This window comes from Plectropomus leopardus, chromosome 4, assembly GCF_008729295.1.
Source record: "Plectropomus leopardus isolate mb chromosome 4, YSFRI_Pleo_2.0, whole genome shotgun sequence".
NCBI classification, from domain to species: domain Eukaryota; kingdom Metazoa; phylum Chordata; class Actinopteri; order Perciformes; family Serranidae; genus Plectropomus; species Plectropomus leopardus.
This window is the reverse complement of record NC_056466.1, coordinates 5,176,442-5,197,658: the sequence shown is the minus strand read 5'-3', so window position 1 is coordinate 5,197,658 and position 21,217 is coordinate 5,176,442. Positions and strand designations below refer to the sequence as shown.

General features: G+C 39.9%; 1 protein-coding gene across 1 annotated transcript in view; it reads right to left on the bottom strand.

The window, feature by feature from the left end:
* The window catches only part of xylt1 (xylosyltransferase I), a 109,263-nt gene that overhangs the window by 16,878 nt on the left and 71,168 nt on the right, over window positions 1–21,217 (bottom strand). Inside the window, exons 5-9 of the mRNA XM_042485290.1 lie at window positions 19,876–19,956; window positions 17,262–17,478; window positions 16,789–16,965; window positions 9,227–9,492; window positions 1,279–1,477 (exon numbers count right to left, since the gene is read on the bottom strand). Coding sequence (XP_042341224.1) covers window positions 1,279–1,477; window positions 9,227–9,492; window positions 16,789–16,965; window positions 17,262–17,478; window positions 19,876–19,956 — 940 coding nt within the window. The remainder of the gene's footprint in view (window positions 1–1,278; window positions 1,478–9,226; window positions 9,493–16,788; window positions 16,966–17,261; window positions 17,479–19,875; window positions 19,957–21,217) is intronic.

The window sequence follows — 21,217 nt, the reverse complement described above, 5'->3', positions numbered from 1 at the left end:
CCAGAGAGAAAAGGTCAATTTACATTCACTCAGTTAATTTTGTCCTTTTTTAATACGGCACTGTGTGGTTGTCACATCACAGCCGAGCTGCTGTATCCTAAACAGGCGTTGTGGTAAACAGAAACACAGATTAACATAACAAGACAATCAAGGGAAGCATTCCAGTGTGAAGGTGAGAAGACGTTCTATTAGGAAGCAACAAATAAGCAGCACATGAAGCGCTCATCCCTATAAACTTGGATGAATTCAATCAATTTACATTTTACAAGGCCATTACAGGCGCCGGTTTAATTGTGTGGAGATGCGGCGCTATGAGCTTCGGCAAGGTCGCCATAGCAATGAATATAAGGCCACCGCGGCAATGAGCTGTATGTCTCACCTCTAATTATATGCTGAAGAGCCGTGTTATTCCTATGTGGTGCTTCAAGTTTTTATAGAACTCATTTCCTCTCAATAGCAATGGCTGACTGATTGTTTTTCGACTCATGCCAAACAAATGACCTCAATGTAAATTAAAAATAAATCAGGGTTGGTGTGGTCAAGAAAAACCTGGAAATGTCATGGAAATTGCAAATAGCAATTTACATGCCTGGAAAAGTTTTGGAAAACTATAAATACATAAATATATCCTGAAAGTTCTAGAAAGGTCATTGAATTGTGTCTCACAAACCTGTATAATAAAACATGATGTGTTCCAGGACCATCAGAAATTTGAAAATCCAATGATAATTTCTGTTTTTACAATTTCGAGTTGTAATAAATTAAGAAACTTTAGCTGATTTTTTTAAAGAAAGCATGCCTTCCAAACCAGGAAGGCAAAAAAAGTGCCCATATTTTTTATTTAAAAATAGCCAAAACTTTTTCAAGGAAAAAAAAACAAAAAACAAAAAAAAAAAAATTTTTTTTTCTATAAAATTTGCAAACATTTTAAAGACAAGAATGCCTCTCCCTGAGCCAAAATAAAAAAAAAAACATAAGTCCCTCCTCAGTACTTTTGCACCACTCCCTCCCCTCTCATGAATAATGAACAGCTCCTAAATTGTATTTAAATATCAGTTCTAATCCTGAATTGCTTTTTTAATTTTTTAAATGATATATATTTTAAAAAGCTTTTATATAGGAATGAAAAGGATCCCATAAGGAGTTTTAATGGGCGTTTCACAGAATGTATGGTCTTTAGTTTGCCTCAAATCCCAGAAAAGTCAAAGATATTTCTTGGTAAAATGTGTATGACCCCCTTATAAATGCTGCGCCATGCAGTCGGATAAAATGACTCACCTCTGCGAACTGCAGCCTGCTGAATGTGCTGCTGGGAGGTGTGGTCAGCTTGAAGTTCTTCTTTGGTGCCACCCAGGTCTCCATGGTCTCCAGCTTGCTCGTAGCCAGATTAGTGGCATGGTGCCTGACCAGGTAGCCCTGGAACTGGTCTGACTGGAAGTAGAGATGCACCGACACTGGGTGGCCCATGGGGAAGTACCTGGCAGGACACACAGAGAGAGCGAGGATCCATTAGCAAACCTGATACATGCTGACCTATCCGCTGTGCCACCTCTCGGGGCCAACAGTGTAAGAGGAGGCGGATATCTAGATTCATCTGGATAACGTCTAGAAGGCCTTGGACATGCTAATGCGGCTGGATGCTAATGCATGCTCGCAGTGAAGGTTAGTTGAAGTCAATGTGCTCTGTAATTGTGTGACATGGTGGACATTAATTCAATGACCTTTAACAGAAAACCAATTGGTCAAAGACATGTGTTGACCGTGCTGATAATTCCCATGAAACATTGCTTGGTGGTTGCTATGCCCACGCTTGGATTCGATCCATTTATAAATTTTTCAGACCACGATTGACATCTGAGTACCAATAGCTTGATGTTTTTTTGTGTACATATATGATTTTAAAATCCAACTGTTAACATGTATGCTATATTCTGACTATGTATGCAATTATGTTGCCAAATAAGACGATTGTGGCTATGTGCTGACGATGCTTAAGACAACTTTAACTCTAGAGGAACTAAAGGAAGAAAACTGACTGGTGCTACCAACACTTGTATTTTTTACTTTAACATATTGAAAAAATAATATTATATTAATGTTCCCCACATATTTTCTTTTATGAATAAGAACCAGAAAAAGTTGAATAATTTAATTTTCAGTGTGTGTGCAGCCTTGTTCAGGTTATTCGCTGTGTCTATGAAAAGGACAATGAACAACCCACAAAATGTTCCTTACAGAGGAAAGAAAGTCTATTTACTTCTGATAACTACGTCACTGCATAACTCATTAACTTTTGTTTATGTGTAGGGTCCTATTTGTCATTTAACGTCCGCAAGCAAAAAACAACCCAAATGCCTTTGAGCTGCTTTGTTTTGGGATGCATTACCAACACAGTAAAGTTTTTATAAGTTTTTATAAACCGCCAAACTGAAAAACTGAGCTTTTAGGCAATAAGACATGGGGCATCAGTGGGAAGATATGGGAAAACTGCCAAAAAATCATTGGCATTAACTTGCATAATCGTGACAATGTCTACCAAGTCAGAGCCATTCAGAGGGCAGAAGGTCATTTTAGCAGACCCACATCACCCTCTCCATGCAGAGTTTCGACTTCTGCCATCAGGGGCGAGGTTTACTTTCTCTAAGAGGGCAAAGTCAAACAGGATTCTTAAATCATTTGTTCCCTCAGCTGTTGGGTTTTTTAAAAAGCTTTAGGCCCTACTGTCCTCGAAATGAACAATTACAGATGAATATTTCATATTCGCAACAACTAAATTTGATGACCTCTACTGTATGTTATATGTATTTATGCCTTTATTTGTCCTATTTATTCATTATAGTGTGAATTGGTTGTGTTGACTAATGTTGCAAACCAAATTGCCCCTCGGGACATTAAAGTCTTTCTCATCTGATCAAATCTGAAAAAAAAACAAGCATTTTGATAATTTGGCAAAGTGTAGAGGCTGAAGCTAACTAAGCCACGCAAGACTGTATTTTGATTATTGTTAGCTTACATAATGATCAGAGCCCATGATTTGATCAAAAAATTGCAAATATTACAGCATTTTACTCCTGGAGATTGAGTGGGATCATTTCTCCAAAATCAGCAAAGTAAGAAGAGGACACTGAAACAGATGGACGACTTGTTAACTTTTTGTTAGTGTTTCAGCCTTTAAATGCAAATTGTGAGCAAGTGGTTTTCAGTGTGTGACGTGTTGCGCTTTTTCTCTATTACAGCTAAACAGTGCACTAATATATGTTTCTGAAAAAAACAGGCAAGAAAAAGTAAATACAGTCACAGAATCTTGGGCTGCATCTGATCAGCGCTGACTAGTTTTAGCGTTTGATCTGAATTTGTTCTGAATTTGAGAGCGCAGATAGATAAAGAGTAAGGAGCAGCTCTTTCTCTCGATATGCTTCTGTACTCTTTCTGTCCGTGGTGGTGTGTGTACAAAAATGTGTAAGTACAATCTGTAGTTGAAGCAACAGCCCGAGAGCCAGCGAAAATTTAAGCTGAGAGGAGAGCCGTGAGATCTGATGGAGTTTACCAAAGTTCATTTACACATACCACCCACATTATTATGATATAAAGCTTGGTGAAAATCAATAAAGTATCCCTTTAAAAAACAATTTTAATGCTTGTACATAACTATCAAAGCAGATCAAAGATAAATAATGGACTCGTGAACAGTTCGTATAAGTCAAAGTACTTGAGTAAGTAAATGACAAGCTTCTTTTCTGCTAATTATTGCTTTCCCGTGAGCTGGATGTTTCAACATGTGCTCTGGTTCTGAAGTGGAAATGATGGTTAAAGAAGACATGTGACAGCTGAGACCGCAGCGTTCTGCACTTACAGAAAATTACAGAACAGTCATGGGCTGTATTGGCAGCAGATTCACATTAGTCAGAGTTGTGAACGCACACAGACAATCCAACTAAACACATTACAAGTCTGCGTAAAACAAAGTTGAACTGGGTCATCCAGTCAGCTGAAGCCGAATGAAGGTCTTGCCCCTCTGATTAGTCTGTTGTTTGTTTGTGTGACGCCTCATACGTGGCACAGGGCCGGGGCCCTCGGGGGGCAGCCAGCCCGAGTGACTTCTGGAAAAACTAAAAAGGGGCCAGGGTGGGCACTGCTGGGGAACGCTCCACAGCTGCTCTCTGACTCCTTCGCGCCTACATTTCTCATCCTTCGCCTCGTTTGCTTCCTTGAGTTCGCCTTTATTCTCCCCTTTTTGCACACACATACAGATTAACACACACACACACACGCACACACACACTATCCCGCCCTGCTCCCCAGTGCCCATGGCCTCATCAGTATTCCACTAAAGGACCAGGAGTCAACCCGTCCCGGTAAATGCTACCCTGACAAGCAGAACAGCAAATATTTACACCCACAAGGATAGCAGAGCACACTGGCTCCCCTCCTGCTCCCTTCTCCCTCTGTCTTTCCCCCTTTCTCCTCTTCTCTGTTCTCCCATCTGACTTTCCCCCTCCACTCCTCTCCTCTCCCCTCTCTTCTCCTTCTTTCATCCTGCTTTCTGTCCTCGTCCCTTGGCTCCCGTTCCCTCCTGCCCCCGTCTTTCCCCAAAAGAGACGCGGCTGCCAGTGTGAGAGGCAGTGAGACAGGGTCGGGGCGTAGCCTGGCCTGCACAGAAGCTCCATTCAGGCTTTTACTCCACAGTCTCTCCAGTCGAGTCACAGCGGGCTGCTAAAAGAGCCAAATCCCTCTCTGTGGGCTTTCCCTCTCTCCTGCTCCAGTCTCACACTGACGCTGACCCGTTCATCTGCTGGAGGCACATCTGAATTCTACATGCATGCAAAATACGTAGCTGCACCCCGGATGTAATTCTTTTACACATATTGGAGGGGGGAGCACCCACCCTCAATACTCAAATATGCTTAAAATGTCACCTTTAAGCTGGCAGATGAGCGCCAAATCGAGTTCTGTGTAAACACCCAGACTCACTAAACAGACAGCAAAGAACTAGCGGCAACGAAAGCCCTCATGTCGCCTGACGTCAGTGAGTCACGACCCCGTCTGATGACGACTGATGATTTCGATATTTCAAAGTTCAGGGGGTAGCACTACTAAAATCACACACTGAAGAGTCATGATGCCGCCGTCGTTTGGCTCTGTGAAAAATGTAAAGCCGGCATCTCTGTGAGAGAGCTGATCATACGCTGGACCCCGAAAATGGAACTCGGTCATCAAAACTTTGAGATCCCCAAACTAAGATTTAGTTTCTTAAGTTAAGAGGGAATTCCCCCCAGACTCTCTTGTAGGGCTGGGTTGCAGAAGGTGTTGATTGAAATGGTCTCCCCAATGTTAAATAAATGATCTCAGCCGTTAGTGACTTAGTTTGACTTCAAAGCTTAACCTTGATCGGTTTTTATTGCAAATCTATAAAACACAGATGATGCCACACCATGCAGGCCTCATGTGATCACACACACACACACACACACACACACACACACACAGTGTATGTAATTATTGGCCAATAAACCAGAGTGTGACTGATCTAAAAGAAAGTCACGAGGCTCATTTTACCTTTAATTTCCACTTTTTTCCCCAGCTAGATCTTAATGATGCCTCGCTGCGGTTGTGACTCATCTCACAGTATTTAGTTGCGAGTTCCTGATTTTTGCTCATAAACTTCATAATCTTGTATCAAAGACTTATCTTGTAACACAGTGAAGATTATTAGCAATGCCTTTTGTCAAGAATTATGAGAAATATTGTATTATTCATGGCTCCCACCAAGTAATGCTGCAGTAATTAATTTATGACAGAAGACGTCATAAGACTGGTGCGGCTGTCTGGCGCTGTGTGTTAAATTATGACATTCTACTAAAGCTTGGAAAATACCGCCAACCATATTATGTGTCAGCATGAATAACACATAACATGGATATGCTGGGTAAGTTTGTGCTGCTCATGTTTTGCCATTACATCCAAGTGAAAAGGCATCCGAATTTCCATAAAATAAATCAACTACATCTACTGCTCCTCTGATGGTGTTTCCAGAACCGTCAAACACCTTTCTGACCTTGTTTGTTTTCAAGTTATAATGGTACTTCCTTATTATTAGATGACATATGACTTTGCTCTTTTGAAAGAAGCATTTTTATTTACCAAAATGACTGATAATGATCATTTTGATCCCCAAATATAGCAGAGGACTTCAGGAACAATTAGAAATGTCTCTTGTTGATGTGCAGAAGATGGAATTTTTGTTTTGGTTGCAGGTTACTGAAAAATTAATTAATATATTTCTGCTATGCTAATGGTCATCACAGAAAGGTGAACACATGGCACCTAAATTATTCTTTTTATTATGAACCCGCCTACTCATCTGTGCTCAATTAGCTCCATCCCAAATAAAATCCAGTGAAAGAATCTGGAGTCAGCTTTGTAAAACACCTGTAAAACAGCTTTGCAAGCATTCAGACATTAAGTCTTATAGTTTGCATGTGAGAACTTGAGACTTAATCCTACAAACACCTGGATCACTTTTTTGTGCTGCATTCAGATGCCTTTTTTACAAGCATTTAAACCTTTGAAATCTAAGAACATTGGGTTGATTTTGTTTTTAAACACAGGAAAAACATAATAAGCAACTTGGCAAGAAATGTCCCGCAATTACACTTTTTTTGAAAAAACTAAAACGTGACAAAAAGGTCTGAAAATTAGCTGGAATTGTTAAATATTATGAAAAAAGAGAGAAAAATGTCAAGAAAACTGTATTTATTATTCTCTTAATTATATTTTTAAAATTCTGTAACAGAAAACAAAAGAAAAAATACTGTTTTTTTTGCACTTTCCGGTTCATTTTCTTGCTTGGTTTTTTTTTTGTTAGTTTGTTTTTTACTGTACTATTTTTTCTGCTTATTTTTCTACATTTTTCTTGTAACTTTTTACTCATTTTTAGGCCATTTCTTGTTGAGCTGCTCATCACCCTCCCTTTGCTCAGGCTTCAAAGAGTTTAAGATCCCTTTCCCTTAATAAATGTGTTTTCTTCTGTTTTTGTATCATAAAATGTCTGAGCTTGACTATACCGACTTGTCAAAACACAGAGGTGTTTTCACATTCCTCTACTAAAGGAGGGACGTCTGTGCATTTCTGTGAAATATGAGACTCAAACCTGCCATGTCAAGTGAGTGAAATTAGGTACATCATTAACATGAAAGTTAATCACTATCTAATACAGGAAACACACAAACTTTGACACAACACCTGCAAAGAAACCTGAAACCTGCAAAGCAGGACACACTCATTACATGTAATATAAAAACCTCAGCCAGAAAGAATATATCTTTCTGCAGATTTTAATGAGATTTCCTGTAAAATGAAGCAATATCACACAAGAGGAAGTTCTGTTGTACTGAGTATCACCACGGTTGTGATTGTGCCGTTTGCAAATGTTAATCCAATCAAAGACTTTGGGCAACTAGCTAGCCATGCAGGTCATATAAAGCACACTTCCATGCCTGATGCTTGTTATAGCTCAAAGAGCAATATGGAGAGAGACAGGAGGAGATGTGTGTTTGGATATCAGCGGGCAAAACCTTTGTGGTGGAGGTCATTCATCTCTTCCTGGTCTTCCTCCTGATCTAACAGTGAGGGAGGTATGTATGTGTGTGTGTGTGTGTGTGTGTGTGTGTGTGTGTGTGTGTGTGTGTGTGTGTGGAGCCAACAGTTCGTTTTTAGCTCCATATCACGCTGAGCTCAAAGCCCACCCACTTTTTAGCGATCCAATCACATTCAAAGGATTTAGTTTAAATCTGTCTTGTAGCTGTACTTTGCTCAAATATTCCGCTTCACGTGGAAAATGCATCACAGTACCGAAGCTTAAAACCATCTAACTTCCATTTCACTTAAAGGAAATGCTTGTTCTCACAGGCCACTTTGCGGGCAATGAATAGATAGAAATATATTATAAGTTATATATCATAGACACACGCATGCATGTATTTAACCACCGTCTTCTGCTCTCGCTCTGCCTTTAAACAGCTGTATGAGTGGAAACAGCTGCAGCCGTAGATGGTTTTGAGGTTTGACAGATGGAAATATGCTTCCTTTCTCTGCTCGGTATTACCCGCAGGACTTTACAGAACACCCACATTGCAGCAGTATGAGGTGGCACCGGGACGCCCTTCTTATGAAGCGCAAACCACCTCAGCTGACATGAGGCGATCGTTTTTTAATTTTCATTTTAATTTTGCCTCTTAGATTTACTCCACAACAGCAAGTGACGTTGCACTCAAAGATCCCATCAGCTAGATTCCCAGAAGTTTTCTGGAACTGGTTGGAACAATATGAATCGGCAGTTTGGACGCCTACCAACAAAAACTACAGCAGATCCAATCACAGCGTGTCTCCATATCTTGTTCAAACAAATACTTTCCTTCACGCTGTGTTCTGTATATTTCCCATTATCCTGCCTCACACTGAGTCATTTTTATGTTCACTGATGAACATAAAGATGTCATCTCAATGTTTGCCATTGTAGGTGTTGAGTTTGTTGTTTTTTCATTCTGTTTCAAGGTAAGATGCTTTTTATGAGCTACACGCCGCTCTCTGTCACACATACACAAATTAGCAATTTGCACCTCTGTTTTCGGCTTCTGAATCAGCATATTTAATTTGTCACTGTTTTTTAATCACTTTGCGTCTGGGTTTCATCGCTGTGCAGAGAAACTAAAGGAAAGCTAACCTAAAGTGCTCCTACACCAGATGCTCCTGAAAACATATGCTGTTGAAAACCTTGACTGAAGTACACGCAGCTTAAATGTTCCATTTGGCCATAAAATATGAAAGCACAGCACGGTTCCCTCTTCACTTTAAACCACATACAGCATGTTAACATCACTGCTATTCATACATTTCCACTAATAATAAACTGGCCTGAAGGGACAGTTTTCAATGACCCACATAGCCTCATTATCTCCGGGATAAATTGACTGGGCATCGTATCGTGTTACACAATGAATTGCATTACCCAGAGTTCCCAGTAGCTGATTGGAACTATTTATTGCTTTCCTATTTCCACGAAAGAGAAGATGCATCAACAGACACACAAAAGCTTTTATGTTGTGGTTTTATGCCAACACGGGTGCGGCTGGTTTTGAGAGTCAAAACAAACCAAATGCACCTGCGTATGGCGGTGCAGGCGTGTCACGATGAGTGAAAAAGTATTTGTTAAGGTGGATGTGTTTACCTGCAGCTGTGGTCCTTTGGGTTTCCCTGCAACGAGGCGGCAGCTCTGGCCAGGCCCAGCCGCGAGAAGGAGTGAAAGTACGTGAGCTGCGTGTCAGACAGACTGGCCACGCCATCCGGCTCGTCGTACACGTTCTCCCAGTACGAGTTCAGCCCCTGCGTTCCCTGGGGAAGCGGTCCAAACAGGTAGGCGTCCAGCTGGTTCACTATCTCCTGGTTCACGCTGGCTTCAAACTTCCTGGCAAAGAAGGTGGGCCGCACCGTTTGCTGCAGAGGGAGATGGGAGGGAGGGGAACATAACAGCAAAGCGGGCAGGGGAGCGATAAAGAAGAAAAAAGGAGAAGATTAGGAAATGGTGGTGTGCCAGGATGGCAGGGAAACAAATACGATGTGTTAGATGTGTGTGGAAGTGGCGTGTGGGCAGAGAGAAGGAAGAGGAGATAGAGCAGAGGGTGTTAGAAGGTAGCTGATAAAAAGGAGGTCAATATTTTCTGTATGGAAATGTGAATGAATTATTACATATATTAAATCAAAATGGCTCTTTCCTCAGTATCTCTTTTTCTTCTATTTGCAGAACAATTGGTCTATGTGTATTACATCTTTTGTTTTCAACCTGGAGGTAAGGACTAGGGTTGGGCAAAATGCCAATATTAAATTCATATTGTGATTTAACACAGGATATCTAGATATCAGCTTAGATTTCAGGTATTGTAATATGTTGCCTTTTCTTGGTTTTAAATGCTGCATTACAACTGGCCAAAAATATTGTGATATTTGATATTCTCCATATCGCACAGCCTTATCTAGAGCCCCACAAGGGTCTGCAAGATAAAGTTCAGGGGTCATGAGAGTATTTAACCCTAACAGGCATTGTAACCACATGGTGGACATTTTTTGCACTCCAATTGCTTCACTAAATACTTAACCAAACCTAATTTCATTTTATACCGACAATGCAGTTTTGATTATTTTGAGTACTTGCGTATTTTGACTTTACTGAAAGTCTTTTCAATTCTATTTTTATCATATTTAGTTAGCTACTTCCTACCATACATTTTAAATAGATTTTTTTTCCACTAAATTTCGGATATTCATTTTATAACATTGAGTTGTTTTTTTTTTAAACCATAAATTCTATACTGATTTTTTTCCCCAATTTTTCATTTGCATCTATTTATTTTATCTTATTTATTTTTATATGTTTATTGTATGACGTTATTTATTTCAGATTTCTATTTTATTACATTGACTTTTGCACTTTTTACTATGCATTATCCTAGGGATTCTTTTTTTAAATTAATATATTGATGAATTTTGTGAACATATTCTACAGTCTATAATGTGTAATTTTTGTTATTTAAGTTACTGACCAGCAGACTTGGTTGACTGGTAAAGGGTTAACGAGTACTCTAACAATTTAGCATTACATTTTTATAACATTTTCAGACCAACTATGGACAAATCTGGTGCCTGTAACCTACAACAAAATTTGACTGTCAAGAGTTTGGATTGAGATTCTGGTTTGCTACAAGCAGAGCTGAGGAGCTACAGAGTTTTAGTGAGTTAACTTCTTCCCAGCTCCACAGTGAAATCACTTGAGGCAATTTATCAGACTTAATGCAGCTCCCTCTAGAGACTTTACACAACGTAATCACAACCTGCTAACAGAAGAACTGGCGCAGTTCCCCCATAAAAGTACGGTTTACCCCTTAATCAAAAATACACATTTTTCCTCTAACCTGTAATGCCATTTACAAATCTGGACTGTTCTGATGTGAGTTGTAGGGTGTTGGAGATATCAGCCATAAAGATGTCAGCCTTCTCTTCAATATAATGGAATAAGATAGCACTTGGCTCAAAACACCAAAAAAAAAAAAAATAAATAAAAAATTTGAAGAATTCAGCAGCAATGTCTCTTTCCAGAAATCACAACCGTTTACTCGTAATCTTCCACAGCAGCAGTTTCATATAGGAACTATAGGCAGACATCTCTACGGTCGATATCTCCAACACTCTGCAACTCAAACCAAAACTATTTAGATCGACAAAAGTTGTAAGAGGAGAAATACAGTATGTACTTCTGATTTTCAGGGGAACTGTACTTTTGAGACAAGAGGAAAGCAGAACATTTCTGGTAAGCAAAGGCTTACTTTCCTTTTCAGATTTTCATCTTTGCTGTTTTTTTTTTTGTAAATTCCTGAATAAATGTGCTTCTTCAAAATAATTTGACTTAAGCAAGGGTAGAAAACAATCCGGACCAACTGGTAGACATCTTTGGGTTATGGAGAAATAAAAAAGACATTTGAGGATGTTATCTTGGGCTTTAAGAAACACTGATTGACATTTTTTCACCATTTTATAGATAAAAGAACAAATCGATTGATTGAGTAAATAATCAAATTAATTGGTGATGAAAGAAGTCATTAGTTGAAGCCCTGCTAATGACAACAGTTTGCTTTTAGAGCTCCCATGCAAAAAAAAAGTTAGGTTTCCATGAGTCAGTTGCATTATTTATGGAAACATTGCACTCACTATAATATTTGAATTAACAGCTACTCATCTTGAATACCCTGCAGACAAGATCAGGAAAATATACTATACTACAGTTTCCATTTTATGAGCTGTATATTCCAAAAAGAAAAAAAAATCTTTATTGATCTGGAAAGACTTGATTGCTATCTCAGATGTCAAGGGAAGAACAGTGAAGGAGAAAATAAGTTAGCCACTGAGAGAGGCCTAAACGCAACTATCGATGAAAGGATTTTGGCTGCATTGCTGGAGCATCTGTGTCAGACAGCTTCATTACAGGATTCATTATTAAGAAAGATAAGAAGACGCTTCACACGTCTCATAAGCATCTGTGTGTAAATCGATACAGCAGCTGTGTGATTTTTTTAGTGCGGTCCTTGTCTGAATTTATCCATCACTTCATCATCTCATTTCTCAACACTTCTTTGAGTTTGTCACTCTGTCTGACCTCCTCCACTCCACCCGTCTTTCTCACCCTCACTGTTGCTTGTGTAGTTGATGGTGCATCATGAAATCTGCCGCCTCTGCAGCTTGGCCAACACACAAAGACATCTTTTCAGTCCCAGACACAGAACTATTTGCTGATACCCAGCACCAAACACCTCTTTGCTACCTGCTAAAAAAAAAAAAAAAAAAAAAAGAAAAAAAAAGACTTAATGAAGTGCACTTTTTCTCACACCGGAGTGACAGCTGTGGGATGTCGGTGTGGCTTCAGAGATGATGCATTAACCCCCAGTGATCAGCTACAGATATCAAACAAGAAGGGAGGGAAGCTTTTACCCAGATTTTGTGCGTTCTGACATGCCCTCGGTGCAGCCGGCTGAAAGTACAGACCTGTCACAGCCTGTCTTTCCAACACGCTTCCCAAATGCACCTCATTCTCAAACACATTACTAAACAATGATGCACTAAGACAAAAGGCACATCGCCACTCTCCCTCTCCAGGATGGCCCCCTCCCCTGGTAGGTGCACTTCAAAAAAATCACCATGCGGGGGAACCCGACAGTTTTACCTTGAATTATTCGTCTCATCTGCAAACCAAATTGAAGCCTACTTCACTTGTCTGTATCTCCCCCAGTGCCAAGGTTCAAAGGAAAACTCGGATCGCGCGCTCAATGGGATATTAAGTCCTATTAATACCAGGGGCCAGGCTGGCTTTTGGAAAAGGCTGCTTTGTTCCCAAGGTTGGACTTCACTGATACCAGGGTGCCAACCAGACCCAGCGGCAGTGCCAAGGACCTGCGGTAATGTGTTGGCACTGAACAGCCAGAGACTGAGGCGAGACAGACGGCAGACGGGGTCTGGCGAAGGGAGGACTGAGGTCAGCTTTGACGGGTGTGTGAAGGACAGGAGAGACAAAATGAGTCACGGCACTTAAAGGATATGACTCAAAGTGATATTTAACGTTTTCGCTTTGTACCGCAGCTTTTACTTTTTAGGAGCACATTAGAAGTCAAACTGCGATGCTGACTTTCTCTGGGGTCCTGGAGTCACTGCCACTCATTCACTTTCATTTTGAAAAGCTAACTAACTCCTCTCCCCCCTCACTCTCAAGGCAAAGAGGATCTAATTACTATTAAATAAGTTTTTTTCTTTCAGGGTCATACTAATCGAGACATAATTTTGCACATATTGATTGTGAAAGCTGTGGGATCAGGCTGGATGCTGAGGTGAGGAGGACAGACCTTAAGGCAAGAGAATTTGGTGATTGACTGCTGCTGATTTCCCATGACATACTGCACTGTGAGTGCTGCAAACATCCTCTAAAAGTGATTTATTCTTTTCATTTAAATTTTTGTTTGAAGCGTTACCTGATGTCACTGATTGATATCCTGTGTTTAAACATACAATATGCAATTTTCTGTTGCTCGGCGTCTGCATTGCAGTCAGCTTCTCCTGGTTAGGATGACTTCAGTGTTAATAATTCAATCGGTTGTTACTGGGAGCCAAATTATCTGCAGAGGTCTCTTCCTCTTCAAAATAAACAGATTAATACCAGTAAAAGCACTGAATAGAGCAGTTTCTCCTTATAAATCAGTGTTTTTTGGATGCAGTTTGGCACAGCAGGGCTGGAGTCGAGCTGCTGCTATTTGCCCAGTTTGTTTCTCTTAAGGTTAAGATCCAGATATTCAGGGGTTTTTGACCGGGAGCTGGATTATTGACAGAGGTCTCTTCCTCTCCAATATAAAACGACCCCATGATTTAAACTAGAAACACTCAATAAAGAAGTTTAATATTAAAATCAGTGATCCTCGAGTGCTGTTTGGCTTGTCACAGAGGAGCTGCTGAGTCTAGCGTCTACTAACGTGCTCAGCTTTTTTTCGTGATAACTGAAGATCCAGATGTTCAAGAAGTGTTAACCAGAAGCCACATTATCTCCAGAGGTTTTTTTTCTCTCCAAAACAAACGGACTAGGTGATTAAACAGGTAATAACACTGAATGAAGTAGTTTTATATCACAGATCAGTGTTTCTCTTATGCTGTTCGGCACAGCAGGGGCTGAAGCTAAGTTACTGCGAGCGTTTGCTCAGCTTGTCTCTCTGATAACTTAGATTTTAGACATCTGATGACTAAAATCCTGTATCCGCTTAAAATATATACTTATAAATGGTCAATATCTTAAAAATGTATTGTAAAATGTGGCTTAAAACTTGATAGATAGTTGATGTATGTCCACATCCCTGATGCATGAGCAAACGGGATATGACACCACTGACAAGTACGAAAATTACAGATTTCTCTTTGGTTTTAACATTATTGGAAAATGTTTAGGATATTTAAAGTACATAACTTAACAAAATATAAAACTAGTGTTGTAGACAATTCATTGCAGAGAAGTTACATATTATATCTTCAAGCCCAGGCCTGTATCTATCAAATGACTAAAAGGGAAATTTTGGAATTAAATAAATTAAAAAGTACCACACTTTCACTCCTTCTAACAAACATAGGAATAAAGGATATTCATCCAATTTATTTTGACTTGAAATAACATTAAATCAACCTTGAGTTTTTATTCATGAAACCTCTTTTGTAGTCTGTCAGTACAGCCTTACAAGCCTGCCACATTGCATTTCACTTCACACAAATAAACCTTTGAAACCTTGCATTTCACCACTTTTTTTCATTCCTAAGGGCTGCAAATACATGACAAATGCAGTTATTGATTTTGTTTGCATTTGACTGTCAGATTAAGTTTTTCTTTCTGTATACCTGCATCATACTTTCCTCAAAGCTCTGCTTATCTTATCGCTACAAATTGGAGCCTACTTGTTGTTAGCATCACGTGCAAACTAAAAAACAGTATTCCACATCGAGCAAACATACTTGTCTGACTGGTTACTCTGAGCATAAATGGGATGTTTTATGTGATCACTTAAGAGTTTGTCTTACAGGTCTCTCCTGCACTGTGCTGCTGGTGGAAAACATGCCTCAATGAATAAACGTGTCCTTTTCTTCACTTTGAACGAAGATTTTTTATTCCTAACCCGGCATCCATCTGTTGCAACTTTATATTTAATGGGTTACATCTTACATGCACATACATACAGTCCATTTTCCCATTATTTTACATAATGTTCACACGTAGTCTTGGGATAAAGGCCAATTTCGTTATTCAGCTTCAGTAGTAATTGCAGTCCAGTCGTCCTTGGTTGGAGGGTTTGCCTGCAGCTATTTCTGAGTGATGGCTTTCCTGCTTGTATTTCAGAGGCATATTCAACCTGCGCCATAAGTTTATCGGGGATTTTGCTCCCGCTGTGAGGCAACAGAAGAGCAATTAACTTCGATTCTGAACAAGAAAAAATGGAAAGGGCCCACAAAAAATACAAAAATGTCTAACACTGCCTTCAGCATTTGTTTGTCCCCCTAAACCCTTTGTGTAAATTTCAATTTTAAAGTTCTTGGAGCATTAAGAAGAGGGATTTATAATAAATATGGGCCCTGCCCAACCAGTGCCACAAGCTCTGCTTTTAGACACAAACATTATCCACAAGGCTGCAAAGCAAAAAGAGGTTTTTCCCGACATTAGTGTTATGTATCGGAGCCCAGTGTGGGACTGTTTTCTTAAGGCCAAGACGCAACACACCAACATTAAAAAACTAGTGGCAACGAAGGCCGACTGTGTTGCCTCATGCCAAAAAAGTTGCCCTTAAACACACCACAAAGACTACAGCCAACGGCCGACTTGCTCATACTTTCTATGTCTAATTGGTTGAAAAGCCGGCAATCAGGACTGTAAACAAGGACCGACTAGTGTCAACAGTGCAGGACACACCGCAACAGCTAAGGCGACAGACGCTCACCAATGGCCTGACATTAACTGCCGGCCAACAGTCATCCTGGTGTGTCAGGGCCCCTTAATCCTGCTCCCGCCTGCTGAACTTCTGACCTTTACAGCCCGCCTGTGCTTGTCTGTGCTGTGCACTTCATGTCTGTTTTTGCACTATGGTTGTATTTTTGTGTGGAAGCCTTCATGTCCAAGACAAATTTCCTCTGGGACAAATAAAGTAGTCTTGCATCTTAAATCTTGCTCCAGCAAACATTCTGACAATGCAAACGCACCTGCATAAAGTCTGATAGCCATTAGCTTTTCTATGGATTTTGCACCTTCTCCTACTGAAAGCACATCATTTTACTGTAGCATTAATAAAGATATGCATACATTTTAGTAATAAGTAGCCAAAATACATCTAGTGCATTAAAAAGTCATACTTGTGCACTGTGTAGGGCAAAATAACATGATTATTTAACTCATTCTTTTAGAAGCTGTGTTGTTTTGCTGAGGTGATATTATTTTTTAATATTCCTGTGTCTTTCTAAGGCAGTGTTGAGGAGTAGAGCTCCTACTTTTGTTTCTTTCTGTAAGTTAAGACTTGCCTTGCTTTGCTTTTGTATTGTAATGATATGTTTTAATGTTCCTCACTACATCCTTCTGGTTAGTGCTGGCTGAATCTCAGGACCTGCAGTTTCATTTTTGACCTCCCGCTTCTGCAAGATTTGTGGTCCTGATGCAGTACTATGTGTTATTATTACCTGGAAGCGGTGGAAGTCTGCAGGCTTGAAGTCGTTGGGGGAGCATCCACACCAGTCGACAATGTGCTTGTACTGGCACTTACAGCCCAGTTTGCGGTTCCAGTTAGTGATGCGCAGGTTGTTATCCACCATGCTCTCACAGTGGGCGCTGTTCTCCAGCACTGTGTGGAAGAACGACTGGAAAACAGGGCGCGGAGAGGGCAGAGGAGGAGCAGAGACAGAGAGACAAAATTAGAAAATCGTATACCTTTTATTTTTTATGGCATTCAATTCACGTAGAGGAAATCGAGTAGCAGCGGAGACTTGAGATTCACAGTAGCTCATGATAAACATCCAATTTCCCAACAGAGATCATTCAATTCTCATCCAATCCTTGTTTACGGTTGGAAAGTCAGCGTTTACATCTCGCCAGCACTGTATGATTTTATGTCTGCCTATGTCTGTGTGTGTGTGTGTGTGTGTGTTAGTGTTACTTCGGCTGGCAGCAGAGTGTAGGCGTAGAAGCGCTTCATGTTGGTGACCAAGTCGTCCTTGGAGTTGATGACATATTCGATGAACATGCGGTTGAGAAGGAACCAGTCGGAGCCGCCATCCACCGAGATGCCATCTGGGATTTTACGGTCACCCAGCCTCCACATGTGAGTGTCACACTCAAAGAACAGACGATCTAGACCTTGCTTACGGATAAACCTGGTGAGGAAACATAAAGATGCGGTCATGCCACTGACTGCTGAATATAACTAAACACACACAACAGAGAGGGCTGATTATTGTTTGTGTATTTACATGGCAAAAAATAAATCTATAATACATGCAGGTGAAAATTAGACTTTAAAAACAACATTAACATAAAAACAAGCACTCTGTAGATTTTGTTTTACATTTAGAGGGACGCTTGTGTATAATCAGCAGCTCATTTGTATTTTTCTCTTTACTTTCTGAAAAACAAAATATTGTGAGCTGTGCTTGTCCCAAAAGGCCCTTGTTGACTTTGCCCTCTTTCAGTATGAAGCAAAACATTTCAGCATCTGCTCCTTTTTAATGAAATCTGGGTTTGGGGGAGTGAATATCGGTAAAAAAAAATTCTTAAGAAGGGTGTCTACAGCTATCACTCACTTAATGAAGTATTTTACTGATGGAACAATGGTCTTCACATCAAACTAGTGTGTCTGTGCAATAGAGAGATGCAAATACTTTTGAAATTGGTGCTATATGACCAGAGAAAACAATGAAAAGGGACTGCTGCATTTACTTTTGCATTGCACTACACTGGACCAATGAAAGCTCCCCTTAGTAAGAGACCATGGTTCATTTACACATAATACCCACATTGGTAAGACACACATTTAAAGCTTTTCAAGACTTTTTCAGTTCTGCTATTAAATGATTTTAAGTATAAAGCTAATAATCCCTTGCAGAGGTGGGTTTTATGGAGGAATATGATTATTAAAATGAGTTGGGGTAATCTATATTTTGCAAACAGGCTAGTGCAAGAATAAAGTAACGAGACAGTATTAGGGCCCAGGGCTGGTTTAAGAATTTGTCACATCAGAGATGAGATGTGGACTTGCACACAAAAAAGCTTGAATCTTTTGACAAAAATGAATTGAAAGATGGATAAATGGAGTGAGATCATGTTGGTGGTAGGGGTGGTGGATTATGGCAAAAATCATAATCATGACTATTTTGGTCAATATAGAGATCCCAGTTATTAAATATGATAACTCATTAACTTTGGAAACATCATGCACTTAATGAAATAAAAAAAAACAAAAAAACAACTTGTCTTCTTAACTGTGGGTTTTCTTGGAATTTAATTATAATTGAATGAAAAACAAAAGAAAAGATGAACGTATAGAATTCAGCAAGAAAGTTGGCAAAACTGTAAAGGAACACGAGCATCACTGCAAAACGAATGCAGCACAATAATCCTGTTGTCTCTATTATCTTGTTTTTATTATGGTAAGCCAAAATCGTAATTAGAAATAAAATCTGATTAATCATCCAGTGCGAGTTGGTAGTAATTATGCCTCATAAATTCAAATTTAAGACTACTTCCATTTCCTAATATCAACAAAATTGAATTTAAATTATTTTACTACTTTTTAAGGATCAGCAGACACGCTGTTGAAGATGAGATGAGGAAGAGAAGAATGAAAATAAGCTCAGGTACACACAACTCCACTGCTGAAATGAGTTTCATCATTTTAAAGAATAACATGTTAGTTTAGCATTACAATAGCTGTATGTGCAACCATCACTTCCTTTAGCAGAATCTGTCTCCTATCCTTTGCCTTGAACGACTTAAAAAATGTGTCTTTGCACTTGTCACTGCACTTTTATCAGCAACGAGAAGAGTGACACCCTGCATGCATAATGGATGGTGTTACTCCTGTGAACGTATCGAGTGTTAGATAGAGGGAGTCAAATTCAGGTCAGCCGGGTCAGATTGCTCCCTCTGTTACCTGAGCGACGTTGATGTATTGACCTTGTGGCTCGCAGGCGCGGATGACATTTTAAAGATGCACTCATGCATTTTTCAATTAGTTTCAGCCATCCACGCACATGCATATTGGGGTGGATTACCGAGATCGTTATTGTTGTTAAAAACTGAAGTAAATCAGGGACAAAACAGCTTTACTCGCATCAAACAGCAATGAATAAAACACTGCGACTGCAAATAGAAAAAAGGTACTGCTGAGTCACGCTGAGTCATGCATCCATGCTGGCTGATTTTTTTTTTCACGTGTTTTGTGGGTATTTTTGCCCACAGTGTTGAGCGATGACTGGTTTGTCGCGGGGGTGTGATGAGGCAGAAAGTGGAGGGCGGCAGCAGAAAAGGGCGTTTTGGCAGCGACCTCGCTAGCTCACCCCACCAAGAAGGTTAATTAATGAAGCCGCAGATGGGAGCTAATTGTATTATGATTCAGTGACCACGCCGGGCTGGCAGGGGAGCGCTGCGTGTGCGCTTAGGTGCTGCTGTGAGTGAGTAAGAGAGACAAACACAGGGAGCTTGTCAGAGAACAGGAGGAAGGTGGAGAGTGTTGCGGGAAGATTAAAATAAAGTTTGAAAAATTTGCATCTCACCTGGCGTTGTCCCTGCCGTGGGACTTGATAAAGTTCATGTCTCTGTATTTGGAGAGGAAGGCCACCAGCTGGTTATTGGTCCTGAAATAGAAGAAAATGACTTACTCATGACTGCAAAACATACGGGCAAACTGAGCTGGAACATTGATTTTGCAGAACAGTACATGTCAGAGGTACAATGCGAGTGTTGAAGGGAAGATTATGCAAATGACTCAATTTGTTACTGTTTCTGTGAAAAAAATGTTTTTCATGTTCTAATCCTGTGTCAGTTATCTCTTGTTTAATGCTAAATGTCTGTAAACATAAACAAATAAATCAAGCAAAATAAATATAACTAATTTTTGAAGAACATATCAAAAGCCCTCTCTTTTTTCTTCCTGTAAAAATGCTATAATACATTTCTCCACTTACATTGTACTTTGGGGCGTGTATATGTATCCAATTACATGTGATTTCTGTAACAAATTTTCTTGTAAAATTACAGTAAACTACTGGCAGATAGTTAACAGTATCCTACTGTTATTTTACAGTCTAAATAAATACTGTACATTACTTCACCATCATATTAACATTAAATTCATTGCAATATTTTACAGCCGAATTTGACGTTTACAGTGTAATACTGGCTTCAAAAAGCATCAAGATTTACAGTAGACAGGTTTCCATTAACCCTCAAATTTTGCAAATTGGAACTGCGAATACAGAATACACCTAATAAAAGAAGTCCATATTGAAAAACTCCCATTTATCGCAAAAGGTGGTATTTCAGATGATTCGAAAAAGCCAAATTCCCCAAAACTGCAATAGAAACACTTTTATAGGTCACATGATGCGATGGCCATGCGCTTGTTAGTAGGAACTGGCTCCCTCATGATGCAGCCGGTGCTACGTCGTCATATCTGAGCCCCGACAGCTGCAGACTGAAGGTTCACCTCCAGAGCTGCTGCCTGCTGTCTCAGTGAAGCCGTCCACAGCTGTATGGAGCCACGCGGAGGGGCCGTGGGGTAGCTAGCTTACTATTTCTTGTCTCATTTTAGGTCTGATAAACAGACAAAGAGGGAAAGCAACAAAGGTTTGAGCAAATGAGCGTGATCGTCCGCTGGAGGAGGGTGCTCTTTCCTCGGTTTTAACGTTAACATTACATCACCATTATTGAAACATCCAAAATCTATCAATATGCCGTCTTTTATTGCTTCAAAGTTAACTACCAGTGACAAGATGCCTATTCTTGGTGTATGTGCACTGATTATCGGCCTGGCTGATTATTGGGGCCCCTATTTGGCATTTAGCTGATTATCTGTATCTGCATTTTATCTTAATGATCGCCAATAAAATTAATTCA